The sequence below is a fragment of the Sarcophilus harrisii genome, chromosome 2 (assembly GCF_902635505.1).
Source record: "Sarcophilus harrisii chromosome 2, mSarHar1.11, whole genome shotgun sequence".
In the NCBI taxonomy this organism is placed as follows: Eukaryota; Metazoa; Chordata; class Mammalia; order Dasyuromorphia; family Dasyuridae; genus Sarcophilus; species Sarcophilus harrisii.
The window spans coordinates 480995881-481012272 of record NC_045427.1 but is presented as its reverse complement, the minus strand read 5'-3'; the positions used below and the strand labels follow the sequence as shown (position 1 = coordinate 481012272).

The window sequence follows — 16392 nt, the reverse complement described above, 5'->3', positions numbered from 1 at the left end:
ACTGATTTTCTAATCCCTAGACAGGATATCTGTCTTTTGCTGACTAATCTAGTCTTCTCTGGTTCCAGGTCATTGCAAGAACTGCCTACTGATAACCTAAAGAAGAGTCCCACCTACAGCTCTCTGCACACCAGCCCATTGGCCATTCTTGACTTCTCTGGTACCAGGACATTCCAGGACCAGGGCACAGATCCCCTTAAGAAGAACCCCATCTACAACTCTCTGCACACCAGCACCTCAAATAATATTGATTTTTCTGGCACCAGGTCATTCCAAGACCTTCCCGCCGATTCCCCTAAGAAGAGTCCTACGTTCGGCAATCTATACAACAGTACACTGGCTAACATTGACTTCTCTAATTCTAGGCCGTTCCAGGATCTCTGTATCGATCCTGCTAAACATACCTCTTTGTACACCACCCCAGTAATCAACACTGATAGGCCACGAAGCCGGACCCTCAACACTGGAGTCTCCTCATTGAATGAGAACTCTCCTTCCTTGTGGGCTCCTAGAATGGTGAGTGCAGCCAATTGTACCTGCCAGTCTCTCCTTAGCTCTATTTCCATACTCATTAGCCATGTGGCTATCAGCTATCAGAACACATTCTTCCATAGGATAATACTCTTCTTCATATGCAAAAACAGTCTTCTCATGGGAGTGTTGAGCAGTGTTCTGATAAACATTTAACAACCAGCTTTCTGAGAAAAAATAAGCTAGCAAAAAGAGAAGAGGAACAAGTAAGTATATATTAAGCACTAATGTGCCAAGTGCTTTACAAATATTATTTCATTTGGTCTTCACAGAACCTCTAGAGATAGGGCCTATTATTATCCCCATTTTACAGTTGAGGAAACTGAGGCAGACAGTTTGAATGACTTGCTGAGGATCACACAACTAAAAAGTGTCTGAGGTCAAATTTGAACTCACATTCTGACTCTAGGCCCACTGCGCTATCCATGGTGACACTTAGCTGCCTACAGTCTATACAACATACTTTTATATTTGATTAGTGTAATTAACATTTTCTCTATCACTTCTTAGGTCTGGACTCCAGACAATCAACAAAACGATAAATCATACCTTAATTATAGCGCTAGATTTCCAGGATATAAATGCTCACACTGAAAATTTGACAATGGACTCTTCACAAAATGGTTTAAGCTGGGTCCAGCACTCTTGGATGTGGCTTAAATTAAATGTGCTCCAATGTGATCAGTGGCCAGGTGGAATTAGAACTCCCTTGTAAGACTGGGGAACAGAGTAAGGCTAATGAACTGGGCCCATAAGTGGCCTATCATTAGAACTCCCTGATTGCATAGCATTTCACAGTTTTCAAAACATTCCCCTTATCTGTGATCACTTTTGAGACTTCCAATATCCCACAAAATAGCCAAAGCAAGGATTATTCTCATTTAATAAGTGAGGAAACTGAGGCTGAGGAAAAGTGAAGTAATTTGTCCACAGTCATACAGTAAGTTAGGGATAGACGTTACCTTAGAATATAGGTCCCTTGTTTGTCATGGAGATCCAATGTTGTTTCCAGCATACCTTGTTTGCCTCGCATTTCTCCTAACTGAAAAAGTAAGGACAATTCAGATCACCCCTTTTCTCAATAATGTCAGAACCCCTCTGCCTTCCCTCCCACCCCAATAATTTTGTTTTATTTTATTGATTCTAAACCCAATAAACTATCAGACAAATGAGTATTTTCATATAAAGAAAAAGTTGATTGCACAAGAAAACCACCATATACAGCTTGCTTTTTCCCTCCAAGACAAATTCAACATGTAACTTTCAAAGTTGCCCTGTTTGTTTTCTTCTTCCCCAAAGAGAAATTGGGAATCAGGGTTCTGTTTTCCCAGAGCTAGAAGGGGCCTTCGATTTCACTTGCTCTAGGGTTCTTTACCTTTTTTGTTTTCTGAACCCCTTGGGCAGTCTAGTGAAACTTATGGACTCCTCAGAATACTGTTTTTAAATGCATAAAATAAAATACTTAGGATTATGAAAGAAATCAATTCTATTGAAATAGTTATTAAAATATAAAAACAAGTTAATAGGTTCCAAAGGAGAACTCCTGATAGTCCAGAAGAGCAGAGCGATGAAAAGCCTTTCAGAAGTCAGTGGGGTTCTAGGTCACAGAGGCAAGAATTAGACCCCAATCCTCTGAGACCACCACCTCACCCCAAATTGTCTTTTCCACTGATCCGATCCACATTGGACTTCCTCTTTCCCTACAGGATACTTTTGTACCTCACTTGATGTCATCTAATCGGAAGGGAGGACAGACAGGACCTTACCAGTTTTTTCCTCCACTCACCCCACTTCGGACTCAAAGGTAAACCAGAAACTTTGATAAAAAGACCAGAGAAGTAAGGCAGTGGCTAGTTAGGTATTGGTTGAGAAAGAAGCCAGGTCCAAATAAACTTGTATCCCAGGGTGGGAAGGACCCATTTGTTCCTTGTCCACAGACATTATGGTGTCCAGTTGCTTGGAGGTATGCTTTATGGGCCCCAGCAGGCACAGAACCAGCAGGAGAGAGAACTCTGAAGCAAACCTTTCTACAGAGTCCCCTGTCAGACCCTGCTGTGGGGAGAGAGTTTATAGACTGGGAAGGCAGCAGGAGACAAGTGATTGGGTTGCCCAAAAGGAAGAAATTCAGTCACTGGGGGAGGGCGGCAAGCTATGAGTTACATGGGAGGAGTTCAGGACCTTGGACAAATGGTTTTGGTGTCTTCCTCCCTGAGATGTTAGGGTTGGGTTGAAGCTGGACTTTTGCCAGCTCCCTCTTTGTGGGATGTTAGGAGGAAGGAGAAAACCACACAGACTCAGAGCCCTAATATCTTCCTACCCCTTGTTCCTTTACAATGGGACTGAAGCACCAACCAAGGCAGCTCTGAGTCTCCCCGATAGCCAGCTAGCCAGAATGGCTCCTGAAGAACGAGACAATATGAAGAACAACGTGGCAAATCCAGGGACACAGGGGTGGAGAGAAGAAAGGGACAATTTCAGCAACTCCCTCTGCCCCCTTTCCCCTTACACTCTCTCTCTCCCCCCAAATAAAATTAACTAAAAACAGACACACAACCAACCAATAGCTCATAGGCTATGAAGCCTTTCCAGAAACCAAGAGCCAAATGTCTTCACTGAAGACATATTTCAACTCCATGGAAGGCCTTCTCCCCTCTGACTTTGCTCAGGGTCATATGGTTTAAGAGTCCACTGAGGAAGAACTCTCCAACTCTCCAGCCTGTCGCCCTCCCTGAGCTAACAAGCCAGCCCTAACATCAATTATAGCTCACATACCTGTAATAATTTAGGGTTTACAAAGCACTTTCCCCACAAATAAAATAGTGGAAAGGGCATTGGATTTGGAGTCTGAATTCTGGCTGAACTCCTTGATGCTTGTATGACCTTAGACAAGTCACTTGATCAATCTGGTTTTTTGTTTTCTCATCTGCAAATGAGGGGGTTGGACTAAATGATGTAAGGTCCTTCTCAGATTTCAATCCTATTAGCCCCATAAGTATTCTTATCCTCTTCTTGTAGATGTGGAATCACATAGCTAGAAATTGGCAGAGTTGGGCTTGGAATTCCACTTCCTGTTCTCTTTTGCTAGCAGAACCCAGGCACAAGAGCATACATCTGTCTGGATGTGTGTCTTCCATGCCCAGGTTCACCTTGCTTCCAGTGCCATCTGGATCCACAATGCTTTGGTATATTTGGACCAGATGTCCCCATTTTGGAGCAAAAAGAATGAATAATCTGGTATGTTTTGGGGGATATGTGAAGAATATTTGGTGTGTTTCCCACTGGCCTAGAATTATATCTGCATATGAAAGTGAGGGGAAGGAGGATTAATACCATAAGTTTAGACTTGAGTGGGCAGGTTGAGATGAACCACTAGCAGTGTACATATCTGGATTAGCTTCTGGCCATGGAAGCACATCTGGATCTGCCCTCTGGGCTGTAGCTAACTATACAGCTGTGACAGGCCCGTGCGGCAGCAGCTGGCCAAAAGGCTGAGCAAGTTGGGGGAAAAAACCTGATATCTTTTCCCTTCTTCCATTCCTATTCTCTTCCATCCTGACATCTGGTATTCCAGTTCTGTCTTCAGAACAGTGAGGATAAATTCATACTTCTGCGTTAGAAATTTGTCCTTTTATGCCTGGAATTGGTGGGATATGGTGGTGAATCCTCAGGATGGGGGTGGGGGTGGGGCAGAAACACTTAACCAAAGGAACCTTAAATGAATGACTTGCCAGTATTAGAATTTTGAACATCATGCCACTGGATATGATTTTGGACAGGATGGGGTTCTAGGTGCCCTTTCCATCTAAATTAATAGCTCAGGACCACTTTGCCTGTGGAAAGATCATTCTTTTCTACCTTATTCCTTTTCTACTCATCCTGCATCCTCCGATATTGTCTCATCTTTATTTGTGCGCTTACCACTTATCTCTAGGAGATTCTAAACTCCTTGAGGGCAAGGCCATGTCCCTTTTGCCTTCGGATCCCCCCAGGACTGACGGTGGATTTTGATATAGACACATAAGGACCTCAGAGGCCAACTAGCCCAACTCTCTCATTTTATAATGAAGAAACTTAAGAGCCTTTTAGCTTAATTAAATGACTTGGTCAATATCATGCAGGTGGTTAATGTCGAAAATGGGATTTAAACACGGGTCCTCCAATTCCAACACTGATGCTCTTTCCACTGAACCATGATACATTGTGTCGATTTGAATGGAACCGGTGATGAGGAATCAACTCCACAGCAGCCCAGGTTCCCCAGGAGGCAGAATGGCAGAGGATGAAAGGGCATCCTAAAGACCAAGGGTTTTCCCCTATACTTTCAGGAAGGAAGGAAAATGTGTAGTCACGGCTGGAACAAGCCACCTCTGCCGGGGAGAGAGAGTAGCATTTGGACTGTTCCGTGGGGCTGGGGACTGAATTCTGTGCAGTTACACATTCTACTCCCGATGGCAACAGGCTGAACGAGCCAAACCGCATGGGGCGGAGACGAGCGCCTTCTCCCTGTCTCCCCTCTGCCAGCCTCTCCTTCCTGCACCCCCCCCCCCCACAGTCAGCAGCCTAAGCCTTAGCCGTTGTTTGGAGGAGCTGGGGATCCCACTCCCCGTCTCGATTTTCGGAGTCGCCACCTTCCTCCTTCCTCCCGAACCTCGCCCTCATCCCCACCGAGCCCACCCCCACCCCCCAAACAAGGGAAGAGAGAATCTTTTGTCATCATCCACCATCACCCACAAAGCAACAGTCACAGAGCAGGAGGCGCGCGCGCGCGCGAGCCCTTGCCTCGTTCCCGCTGAGGGCAGCGTTATCCTCCCGGTAGAATCCAGCATCTCCCCACCGAGTCATCGCCGCCCCCCCGCCGCCCTACCCCACCCCCCCTCCCAACACACCTGTATGCAACTGTGACTGCAGGGCCCGGGTGCAATGCCCAGGGATGGCCACATGAGGGCAGTGTTGCCCCGGGTTTGCTTTCTGCCTCCATCTCTTTTTGGAGCTGTGTTAAACTTCACTTCTTACTAATGGATCGGAAACTTTTCCTCCTCCTCCTTCCCCCCAGCCTCAACCTTCCTTTCCTCTCCCTCCTCTCCTCCCTCCCTTCTTCCCTCCTCCCTCCCTCCCTCCCTCTGCTTTCTCGCTGCTGCAGGCAATAATACCGGCCCTAGTCAGCTGGGCACTGGGGTTGTTCAAACAGCTTTGGTGTGGATGGTGAATTTACCTTCAGCATCCTCTCTTCTACCTGCTCTGGCTTTTTCCCCCTTTGGGGTGAGGGTGAGGGGGAAGAAGAAATGCCCGACTTTCCTCCGCCTTCCTCTCTCCCACCCCCGGCCTCCTTTCTCTAAAAACAAAAATCTGCCAGCCTGGCACATTGCTGTCAGCAAAGACCCCTGGAAATTGAGTCACGCTCGAACTCTGAAACTCACAGAGGAGGTGCGGGGAGAGCCTCGCCTGCTCCTCGCCGCCCAGCCCTCCCTGCGTCGGCTCCCCTGCATCCTCCGCCTCGCGGGAGACGAGCCCAGTATTCCAATGTTATCTTTCCCCAAGATCTCAAAGCGCTTTACCTACTGGTAAATAATGAAGTTTTTTAAGTGAGGGAGCCCAGGGTTAGCCGGGAATTTTTTTATTTTATTTTTTAATTTTTATTTTTTTGCTCCTGGCACAGAGAAGGAGCCGCATGACAGAGTTAGGAATTGGAAATCGACTCTCCGTCTCCTCTGGCTCGAGCCCCCAACCCGCTAGCCGAACCTCTTCACCGGCACCCCATCCCAAACCTCACAGATCCCAGAATGTTAGCTAGAGCTGGAGGGGCCCCTTAGAGATCATCCAGTCCAATCCCCATACATTTACAGGGGAAGGAAATGAATCCAAAAGAGGCAGAAATGATTTGCCCAAGGTCACAGGACAGCAAACAGACTTGGATTTGAACCCAGGTCCTTTGAACCCAAACCCCCTGTTCCTCCAACCATCCAGTGCTGATTCATTTCAATTCAATAAACATTCATATAAGTGTCTTTTATGAGCCAGGCACTGAGCTAATCACTGGTCTTAGCTTTTGAAGGACTGCATGAGGAAAGATCTTCACAAGATAAACAAGCCCCAGACCTGTCAGGATCATAGAATTAGGGCTGGAAGGGCCCTGAGAGATCACCTAGTATATCCTCATTTGGCACATGAGGAAACTGAGGACCTGAGAGGTTACATATGGGACAATAGGATCACAGATTATGGATGGAAGAAATGTTAAAGATCATCTAATTCAATTTCCCCTCATTTTACAAATAAGGAATAACCTACTTGCCTTTTAGGGCAGCTAAGTGGTATAATGGATAAAACACAGGCCTGGAGTTAGGAAGACCTGAGTTCAAATCCAGCCTCAGACATTTTCTAGATGTGTGACCCTGAGTAAGCCACTTTACCCTGTTTGCCTCAGGTTTTTCATTTGTAAAATGAGCTGGAGAAGGAAATGGCAAACCACTTCAGTATCTTTGTTAAGAAAACCCCAAATGGAGTCACAGAGTCAGACATGACTGAATGACAAAAAGGCCAAGTGGTTTAGGGACTTTCCTAAAGTCATGTTGAGAAAAAATGGCAGAGCTAAAATTTGTACTCGGGCCCTTTGTCTCTAAATCCAATCCTCCACACCGCCCCCTTCCGCCCCCCCCCCCAAGACTTCAGACTGTTGGGAAGCACTGGCTCCTATTCTGCCCCTCCTGTCAGGATTGCTCTGAGGGTGAATGAGGATTGAGCATTCCCTTCCACTGTTCCCTCCCCAGATCTTTGGCAAGGGGCCATACCAGATAGTACTGTCAAGACCCAGGGCTGTTCCTTGGCAGGGACTAAACCTGCCTGGCAATCCAGCTCCAAAATCCATCCGACAGATGAGTTCCTAGGGGCTTGAGGTTCAGATGATTGGAGTCTCCTGTTGTCAGAATTCCCTTTTGGGTCTTAAAATTCCATTTCTACTGCTCTGGGCAGCCAGGTTTCTAGTTTCTAGAACCCCTGTTCAAGTCTTTCCCTTAACCTTTCAGAATTCCTAGCTTTGATGCCCAAATCCATTTCCCTCGGTATATTTTTCCTCGAAGCAGATCACTGTATTGCCCTAGTCACTCACTGGGTGATTCTTTTCCTCTCACAGAGAACACAAAGGAGAGAAGCTAGCTAGGATTTTCCTTCCTCATTTCTGAGAAATTTCCCTCCTCCTCTCCTCATCCCTCCAAGACTGCCTATGCTGAGCCTGACCCCAAGCCATGCTTCTCATGAGCTTGGGGCCCGTGGCTCATTGGGCTACCCCATTCTTAGAGGGAATGTAAGCAGAACATTGCAGACTCCCCAACCTCTCCACCTGGCCCTCCCTAGACAGGCCTCTGCTAACAGCATTAGTCATGGAACCCTAGTATTCAGAGCTAGTAGGAAGCCTCTCCTTCAACCTTATTTTACATAGGGAACATGAGGCCCAGAGAGAAATAATTTCCTCAAAGTCATACAGGCAGGTAACAGAGCCAGGGTCTCAACCTGGCCCTCTTACTCCAAATGTCATCTCCCTCCAGGAGGAACCTGACTACGTTGAGCTGGGACAGCACCTAGACGTTAATACAGGATAACCAAGGGAAGTGTCGGGGGAAGAGAGGGTCACAGCAAGGAATGGGTGGGACTAGGACAATTCTACTCTTTCTCAGCCACTACATGGGCGGGCGCCAGCAAATTAAAATGGACTCATAGTGACCTCTTTCTCTCTCCCCTCACCCACTGGGAACCCTGGGGGGGGGGGGGGGAGGGAGGGAGCCCTGCCCACCCTGGAATCATAGAGGCAAGGGGGCCAGGGATAAAGAGCAAGTCCCTTTTCACTGAGAGACGGGTACATTTCCATTTCTAACGGCTGGAAGGGAGCCAGCATCCTTTCAGAAGGCTTCATGGAAAAGCTCAGCAGGAACAGAACACCGCCTCTGTCTCGATGCCTTCCCAGCAGCTCCAGGGCAAGGGTCCATGCTGCTCAGCCAGCCAGGGGCTCCCCACATCTGGGCTAGGCCTGCAGCCCCCAAGATCCCAGGCAGCAGGGGAGTCTTGGGGAGGTGGGGGGACCAGGTCAAAGAACAATAGATGGACTTTCCTCTCTCCCTTTAAAACAAACAAACAAAAAATCCTTTTTCTAAGCTGCCCCAGTGGGGTCACTCCCTTAAAAAAAATCAACAATTCCATTCAATAAACATGTATTAAGTCCCTACTGTGTACAAGACTTTGTGATTGTGGATAGGGAGACAAAGATGAAAAAAACCCAATAATCTCTGTGCTCAAGTTCACAATCTAGTATGTGGGAGTAATGGGCTGGGGGTAGGTGGGAAGAAGACTTGTACACAAATAACTATAATACAAGTTATAATACAAAAGAGGTAAGAGAGGAGTAAGTGGTAGTAGTAAGTAAGAGTAGTAAGGTGAGATAAGCCACTTTTAGCTAAGGGGATCAGAGGACAAATCAGGGAGGAGATGGCACCAGAGCTGAACCTTGAAGGCTGAGAAGAGTTTCAATAAGCTGAGATGATGAGGGAGTAGATCCTCACCCACAGGGATGTGCTCCACAAAGATGGAGAAAAGAAAAATGCTGAATGAGATCTGGGAACAGTTCTGGGTCCGGTTTGTGTTGTAGAGGACCTGAAGGCAATGGAACCAGCTATCTTAGACCTGAAAATTCAGGCTAAGGAGTTTTTATTTTCACAAGTATATACAATTTACTGGATGCAAGGCTCTGCACTAAGCCTGGCCAGGAGTCTAATGGACTGGTTGTGAGAAAAGCCTTCTCTGATTCTTGAATTGTTATGTAAATGTGAGTTATGAAAACAGATTATTTTTTTTTAAAGGGGACAAAACATAGTACTTGCCCTCAACCAGCTTCCAGTCTAGTGTGTAGGACAATGATAAACAATGTGAAAAACCAGCTAAGGATCCAAAGCAGCATGAAATGAGGTCACTGCCCTCAAGAAACTTGTTTTCTGCTTAGGAGTGAGAAGGTACAAATATATTAAATAATATTAGAAGTGACACATCAAAATAGAATGAATATTATCAAACTTGTGATCAATATACTTAGTTATCACTCAGAATATCATGTCGCAGTTATGTAATGTCTAGGATTATAGAAACTTCTTTTTTTTTTTTTAATAGGATTATAGAAACTTAAAAAAAAATTGGGATCCACATCATTAGGTTGAGAACCAGTCTCACTAGATCCTGAAAGATATTAGATGGAATTCTGCCTGACCCTTACTAGTGTATTACTTTAGGCAAATCCTTTACCCTCTGTCAGCCTCAGTTTCCTCACTTACAAAATGGTGAAAATAGTAGTACTGCTCTCACTGAGATGTTGTGAGTATCAAATGAGATTGTATACACACACATATCAAATGAGATTACATATACAAACATATGTATATGTAATCTAATTTGATGTGTATATATGTGTGTATATATAATCTCATTTGATATATTGTGAATATTATATAGAGAACACATGTATAACTAATCTCATTTAATATGTATATATGGCATATGTATATATAATCTAATTTGATATTATATATGTGTATATATAGTATACACATGCATATATAATCTCATTTGATATATGTATATATACACATGTGTACATATATGACTTTAAACCTTTAAATATTAGGTATTATTTTGTCACTAATACTTGGGCTATTTGGGCTATGTCTTTGATGAGTTCAAATCATAAATGTTGTAGGAGCTTAGATGAGGAAACAGTTAAAAGTGTTGGGTTGTCAGGCTTCTTGAACGAGGTTTGATGGATCTGGGATTTGAAGGCTGGGGATGATTCAGTGAGGTGGTGAAGACAAGGGAGACATTCCAGGAAGGGTGAATAGTAAGAAAATAATTTGAAGGAGGTGGGATAATGGGAGGACCTTGAATGTCAAGCTTAAGAGTCTGGAGTTTTTTGATAGCCAACAGGAACACTGGAGCTTTTTTGGGTAGAAAGTGTCATAATGGACAATGCTTTAGGAAAATTAATCTGATTGTTCTCTCAGGACAAACTGAAAAGGCAAGTGAATGGAGGTAGGAAAAGTCAGTTTGTCATTGTTAAGTCAGACAAGTCTGACTCTTCATGACTCCACATGGAGTTTATTTGGTAAAAATACTCCAGTGGTTTGCCATTTTCTTCTCCAGCTCATTGTACAGATGAGGAAACTAAGGCAGACAGGATTAGATGACTTATCCAGGGTCACATAGACAGTGAGGGTCTGAAGCTGGATTTGAACTTGGGAAGATGAATTTTTCTATCTTCAGGCCTGGAGCTCTATGCATCATGGTACCATCTAGCTGCTCTAAAAGCCAGTTTAGAAAGCCATTACAACTATTAATAGATCAGTTAACATATGTTCAAACTGTATACCCTTTGATGCAGGAGTGTCTCTACTGGGTCTGGATCCCAAAGGGATCACAAAAAAGGGAGAAGAACCCATATGTGCATAAATGTTTGTGGCAGCTCTTTTTGTAGTGCCAAGGAACTGGAAACTGAGTGGATTCCCCTCAATTGGAGAATGGCTAAGTTATGGTATATGTGTGTTAGTTATGGTATATGTGTGTTATGGAATATTATTGTTCTGTAAGAAATGATCAGCAGGATGATTTCAGAGACAGTTGGAGAGACTTATATGAACTAATGCTATGTGAAGTGAGTAGAACAAGAAGATCATTGTATACAGTTACAACAAGATTATGTTGATGATCAACTGTTATGGACTTGGCTCTTTTCAACAATGAGTTGATTCAGGCCAATTCAAATACACTTGTGATGGAGAGGGCCATATGTATCCAAAGAGAAAACCATGGAGACTGAATGTGGATCACAACATAGTATTTTCACCTTTGTTGTTGTTGTTTGCTTACTTGTTTTTTCTATCTTGTTTTTTCCTTTTTGATTTGATGTTTCTTGTGCTGCATGATAAATGTGGAAATATGTACAGAAGAACAACACATGTTTAACCTATATTGGATTACTTGCTGTCTGGGTGGGGGGCGGGGAGGAAGGGAGGAGAAAAATTTTGGAACACAGAGTTTTGCAAGAGTGAGTGTTGAAAACTATCTTTGCATGTATTTTGAAAAGTACAAAGCTATTATTATTATTTTTTTTTTTTTTTAAAGAAACATCACTATTTAGAAGGCAGGAGAAGAAAGAGAATTCAGTGAAGAAAATATATGGAGTAGCCATAGAGAAAAGAACCCAGGATAGTGTAGTAGCACTGGAAGACTTTCAAGGAAAGGTCAATAACATCAAAGTTATCAAGTAGGATGAAAACCTAGCAAAGGCTGATAAATTTGGCAATTAGGATATCTTTGAATTGGGTTATAAGTTCCCTGTTGTCATGTAGTTGTCCTGACCTGGCCACACCTACAAATACATAATCTTTTTTTGCTCTTCTGAGTGTTGGAATATTTATGTCTGCTAATGGTTTTTTCAATTTGTAAAAAGAAGAAAAAACAGTTTTAAGCTTTTTGGTGATCTTGGAGGACAGATTAAGTGAGGAGCTTGCTAAAGTTCATACTGCTAATCAGTGACGATTACTGGACTCACACCTTCTGTCCCTTTTCCAGGACTCTAGAATCATAGTTGTTAAGCATTATTGGATTATTCTAAGCAAACAGGGACCATATAGAAGTAAAGCTTTAATTGAGGAGCCTAACTTAAAAGGATGGGAATCTCAAGAGAGGATAGATTGGAGGGAGTCCCATTAGGAACCAGATCTAAATATATATAGATCTAAATATACTAAAGTAGCATTCTTGCAAATACACATACCATTCTTCCATATCTTCCAGTCAATTCTGAAGAGACTTAACGTGTCAAGGAATGAGGATGAAATTTTGCTCGTCCATTCCAGGCCTCAGTACCCACTGGAGGTAGCTAGCAAATGCAATGCCTCTTCTGGCCTAGTTAGTCCCTTGCCTTGCAGACACTTAACAAATAACACTCTACCAAGCAGTTGTTTTGTGCCACTTAAATAATGGAGGGACAGAGGTCAAGAGAGGGTACTAACTGTGTGATCATGGGCAAGCGGTTTAACCTCCCTGAGCATGTTATCTCATCTATAAAATGAGGATCACCATACTTGTAATCCCTAACCTCAGAGGATTGTTGTGAGACTAAAATGAGGTAATGTAAATAAAGCAGTGGAAACTTGAAAGCTATGTAAATGTCAGCCTGCTATTATTATTATTTTTTTAAAAGTATTTTTATGTACATTATCTGAGTTTCTTCCTCACTAGATTTTTTAAAAAAAATTATTATAGCTTTTTATTTACAAGTAATATGTATGGGTAATTTTATAGCATTGACAATTGCCAAACCTTTTGTTCCAACTTTTCCCCTCCTTCCCCCCACTCCCTCCCCCAGATGGCAGGATGACCAATACATGTTAAATATGTTAACCTCACTAGATTCTTAAAGCAGACAGGAAAAGCATTATTTTTTCCATCTGACATATGGGGATAACGAAGCCCAGAGAAGGAAGTGGTTTGTTCAAGTCATATGGTTCCCGAGTGCCAAGGGAAAAATTCGAACCCAGGTTAATTGCGGACTCCAAATTCTGGGCTCTTTCTATTCTGTTTCAAGATGTCTTTTTCAGCCCATAAACCCCTTTCGGATGGCTAAGTCACCAGGCCCATGGCAATGGCCCTTTGCTATGGATGATTTGCTTTCTGCCCCTTTTTTATGCCTCAACTATCTGCTGTCAGGAAGCTCTAGACCCCAGGTCTGGTGAAAATGAGTTGGGCAAAGAATACTCAAATACAGCAAAGGAGGAGGAAAGCTGCAGCCTGGGAGAGACAAAGGTGAAAAATAGAATATAGCCGCTGATTCTGGACTTTTCAGCTCAAAATCCTCTGACCCTATAACCTGCTTGTTACACACATACATACCCCAGATCCCCTCCATTTGCAAATAATTTCTCACTAGGTTAACCCAGGTTTCCAGAGCCAAGCATTCCTAGTCAGTTTACTTCCAAGGATAGGGGATTGGGGTGCCCACATGTGGGGGATGGAGGGGAATGGAGAGATACGTGATGTGCCTGGGTCTCCCTAGATATGCCGGTGCCGCAGCTGTGTGTGGTGCAGGATCTGTCATACCCACTCCCAGCCCTTCTGGGTGCCTCTTATCAGGAAGGACATGGTAGTGTGCTGTAGTGGGGAAAGAACAGAGGAATCAGGAGGACTGGGTTTGAGTCTCAGATCTCCCACTAAGCAATCTGGGACAACTCTGACCTCATTTTCTTCCTCTATAAAATGAAGGGGTTGTTGTGGGATGATCTCCATGGTTGCTTCTAGTTCTATGAATCAGCTGGTTGAATAAGCCTGGGGCTACAATTCGGCATTCAGGTTCTAAGACAGATAGTGTTATTTTTATTTTTTTTTCCTGTTTATTTAAATGTTCTTTTAAAATCTGTTCTCAAGCCTCTCTATCCCAGGAAAGAAAGTAATTGGGATGCAAGGTGCTGCTGCTTCTGTTTCAGATTTTTAAAAAAATCTTGATGATGGGGATGGGGGTAGGGCATGCAACGGCTGCACTCTCTCTATAAGATGAGCAGTGCCTTGGAAGGAGTATTGAACTTTGACTTACATTAGGAGACCTGAATTTGGATCCGTTTTGTGCTACTTATTAACTGCATGAATTTCGGCGAGTCATTTTTATCTCTTTCAACTGCAGTTTTTTCATCTTTAAAATGAAGTAGTCAGCTGAGAAGATCTCTCATGTCTTTCCACCCTTACCACTTTGGGGAAAGGGTTTGTGTCCATATGTCAGTTACATTCCTGAAAAGTTGGGTATAAAATGAATCCTTTTGTTTTTAGAGGCAGTCAGGTTTAAGTGACCTGCCCAGGATCTCACAGATAATAAGTCTATGAGACTATATTTGAACTCAGGTCCTTTTTACTCCAGGATCAAGATTCTACCTACTGCATCACCTAGCTGCCCCATAAAGTGAATTCTTAACACAAGTTGTGAGAAAAATGCTCTGTTAATTTTAAAGAGTTATATAAAATGAGTTATTATTATTATTTAATTTATCAGGGAAGATATTTATTTAGAGGAATTCCAACTTAAGTCCTTTTATAAAGTGAATTTGCATACCTCCCCCCCCCCCCCCCCCATTGCAGATCTAACACTTTTCTGTAACATAGTATCCTAGATTCAGAGTTGGAAGATCCCTTATAGGTCATCTAGTCTAAATTTTTCTTTTATAAATGAAGATACTGAAGCTAAGGTCACATTTGTCCAGAGTCACAAGGGTAGTGAGTGACAGAACCAGGATTCCAACTTGGTCCATTGCTCCCAAATCAGTGTTCTTTCTGCCATGTTGAATCTACCCGTTCTTAAAAAAAAAAAAATCGTTTTGAACTTAAAGACATAAAGACAAAAAAGAATATTTCCATGTATACAGCACAACATAAAAAGAGGATGCACTATAAAATCATGATTTTAAATTTCATACTGTTAATTTAAAAAAAACTATATAATAGATACTATATTATTTTCAAAACTCCACTCTCTATGCTTTCCTCTAAATTTTCTTTTATTCTCTGTTGTGCACTATCTCTGTCCTGACTCCACCCTAAAGATGACTATCATTAGACACAAATAGGTACACACACACATACACACACACACACATATAAGCTTTATGACTTCCATAGCACTTCATATGTGTTATTTTATTGGATCTTTACCACAACCCTATGAAGTAGATACTGTTATTATCTCCATTTCATACATTAAGACAGAGGAGGTAAGTGACTTACCCAAGTTCACATAGCTGCTAAGGGTCTAAGACAGAATTTGAATTCTGGCTCCCAGCCTGACTTTCTATCTAGTATGACTCCTGCCACCATAGATTTTTGGCTGGTGCAGACTTTAGGAATCACCTAGTTCAATGCTTCCATTTTATAGATGAAGAAACTGAGTCCAGAGAAGCTTTGCTCAAAGTTAAACAGTGTTAAGGAGGCAACGGAGCCAATCCTGCAGTACATTTGGCATATATTTATAGAGAAATCATGCAGTAAGCATCAATCAGCAAACATAAAAGACCTTGGAATGCCAGATGTTATTTCCTAGAGTCTGTCTGTCTAAAGCAGGGTACCCTACCTGCTAGTGGCCAGCTCAGCACAAAAGGGGCCCAGACCAGGAACGAAATTCTCTCACTGCTCCTTCGCTGTGTGAAGGGCAGGGGCCAGAGGAGCTGAGGACAAGTCTGGCCCTACCACTTACTCACTGCCCTGGGAGGTGTCATTACACTCTCCTGACCTCTTTCCCCATCTGTAGAATGAGGGGGTTGGACCAAATGGCCTCTGAATCCCCAAGCTGTGACCCTCATATCCTCTGATCTCAGGTCCAGCATCCAGACCATGGCCAAGGGGAGAGCGAGCAAGCCCCACGTGGCTGGAACCCAAGATATGGAAAGCCGGTCAACTGGTAAAGATTAGCCTGTATATAGGATTCAGTTGGTTCTTATATCCCCCCATCTCCCCCCTTCCACCCCCCTTCCCCGACTGCCCTGGTGCCTCTAGGCAGTTCTCCTGGCCAGGGACATCGGTAAAGGAGGGAGAAGAAATGGTCTCTTCCCCTTGAATTTAAAAAATTGTATTGATATCTTTCATAAAAATCTTACCTTCATTTCCAGACACATCTCTGCTCCTCTCTGTGCCAGACAGCCGCTCCTTATTACAAAGAAAACAATAAGAGGGAGGAAAAGATAATTTAGCAAGACTAAGCAAGACATGACCAGAGACCATGCTCTATGCAATGTTTCACGTGTCCTATATACCCTTCTTCTGCAATAGGAGCTAGGGCAAAGGCATTTTTTC

General features: G+C 43.4%; 1 protein-coding gene and 1 long non-coding RNA gene across 6 annotated transcripts in view; one reads left to right on the top strand and one right to left on the bottom strand.

The window, feature by feature from the left end:
- C2H9orf50 (chromosome 2 C9orf50 homolog) overlaps positions 1-3075 on the top strand; it is a 19653-nt gene extending 16578 nt beyond the window's left edge. For 3 of the 4 annotated variants that reach the window (XM_031954796.1, XM_031954794.1, XM_031954793.1), the window contains 3 exons: positions 69-516; positions 2238-2335; positions 2877-3075. In XM_031954796.1, coding sequence (XP_031810656.1) covers positions 69-516; positions 2238-2335; positions 2877-2910 — 580 coding nt within the window. In that variant the 3' untranslated portion in view covers positions 2911-3075. The remainder of the gene's footprint in view (positions 1-68; positions 517-2237; positions 2336-2876) is intronic. The other variant, XM_031954795.1, reaches the window with a different exon arrangement.
- Positions 1-16392, bottom strand: part of LOC116421786 — a 25491-nt gene extending 9099 nt beyond the window's left edge. For both annotated transcript variants that reach the window (XR_004232321.1, XR_004232320.1), the window contains exons 1-2: positions 16197-16392; positions 1494-1573 (exon numbers count right to left, since the gene is read on the bottom strand). This is a non-coding gene — a long non-coding RNA (uncharacterized LOC116421786). The remainder of the gene's footprint in view (positions 1-1493; positions 1574-16196) is intronic.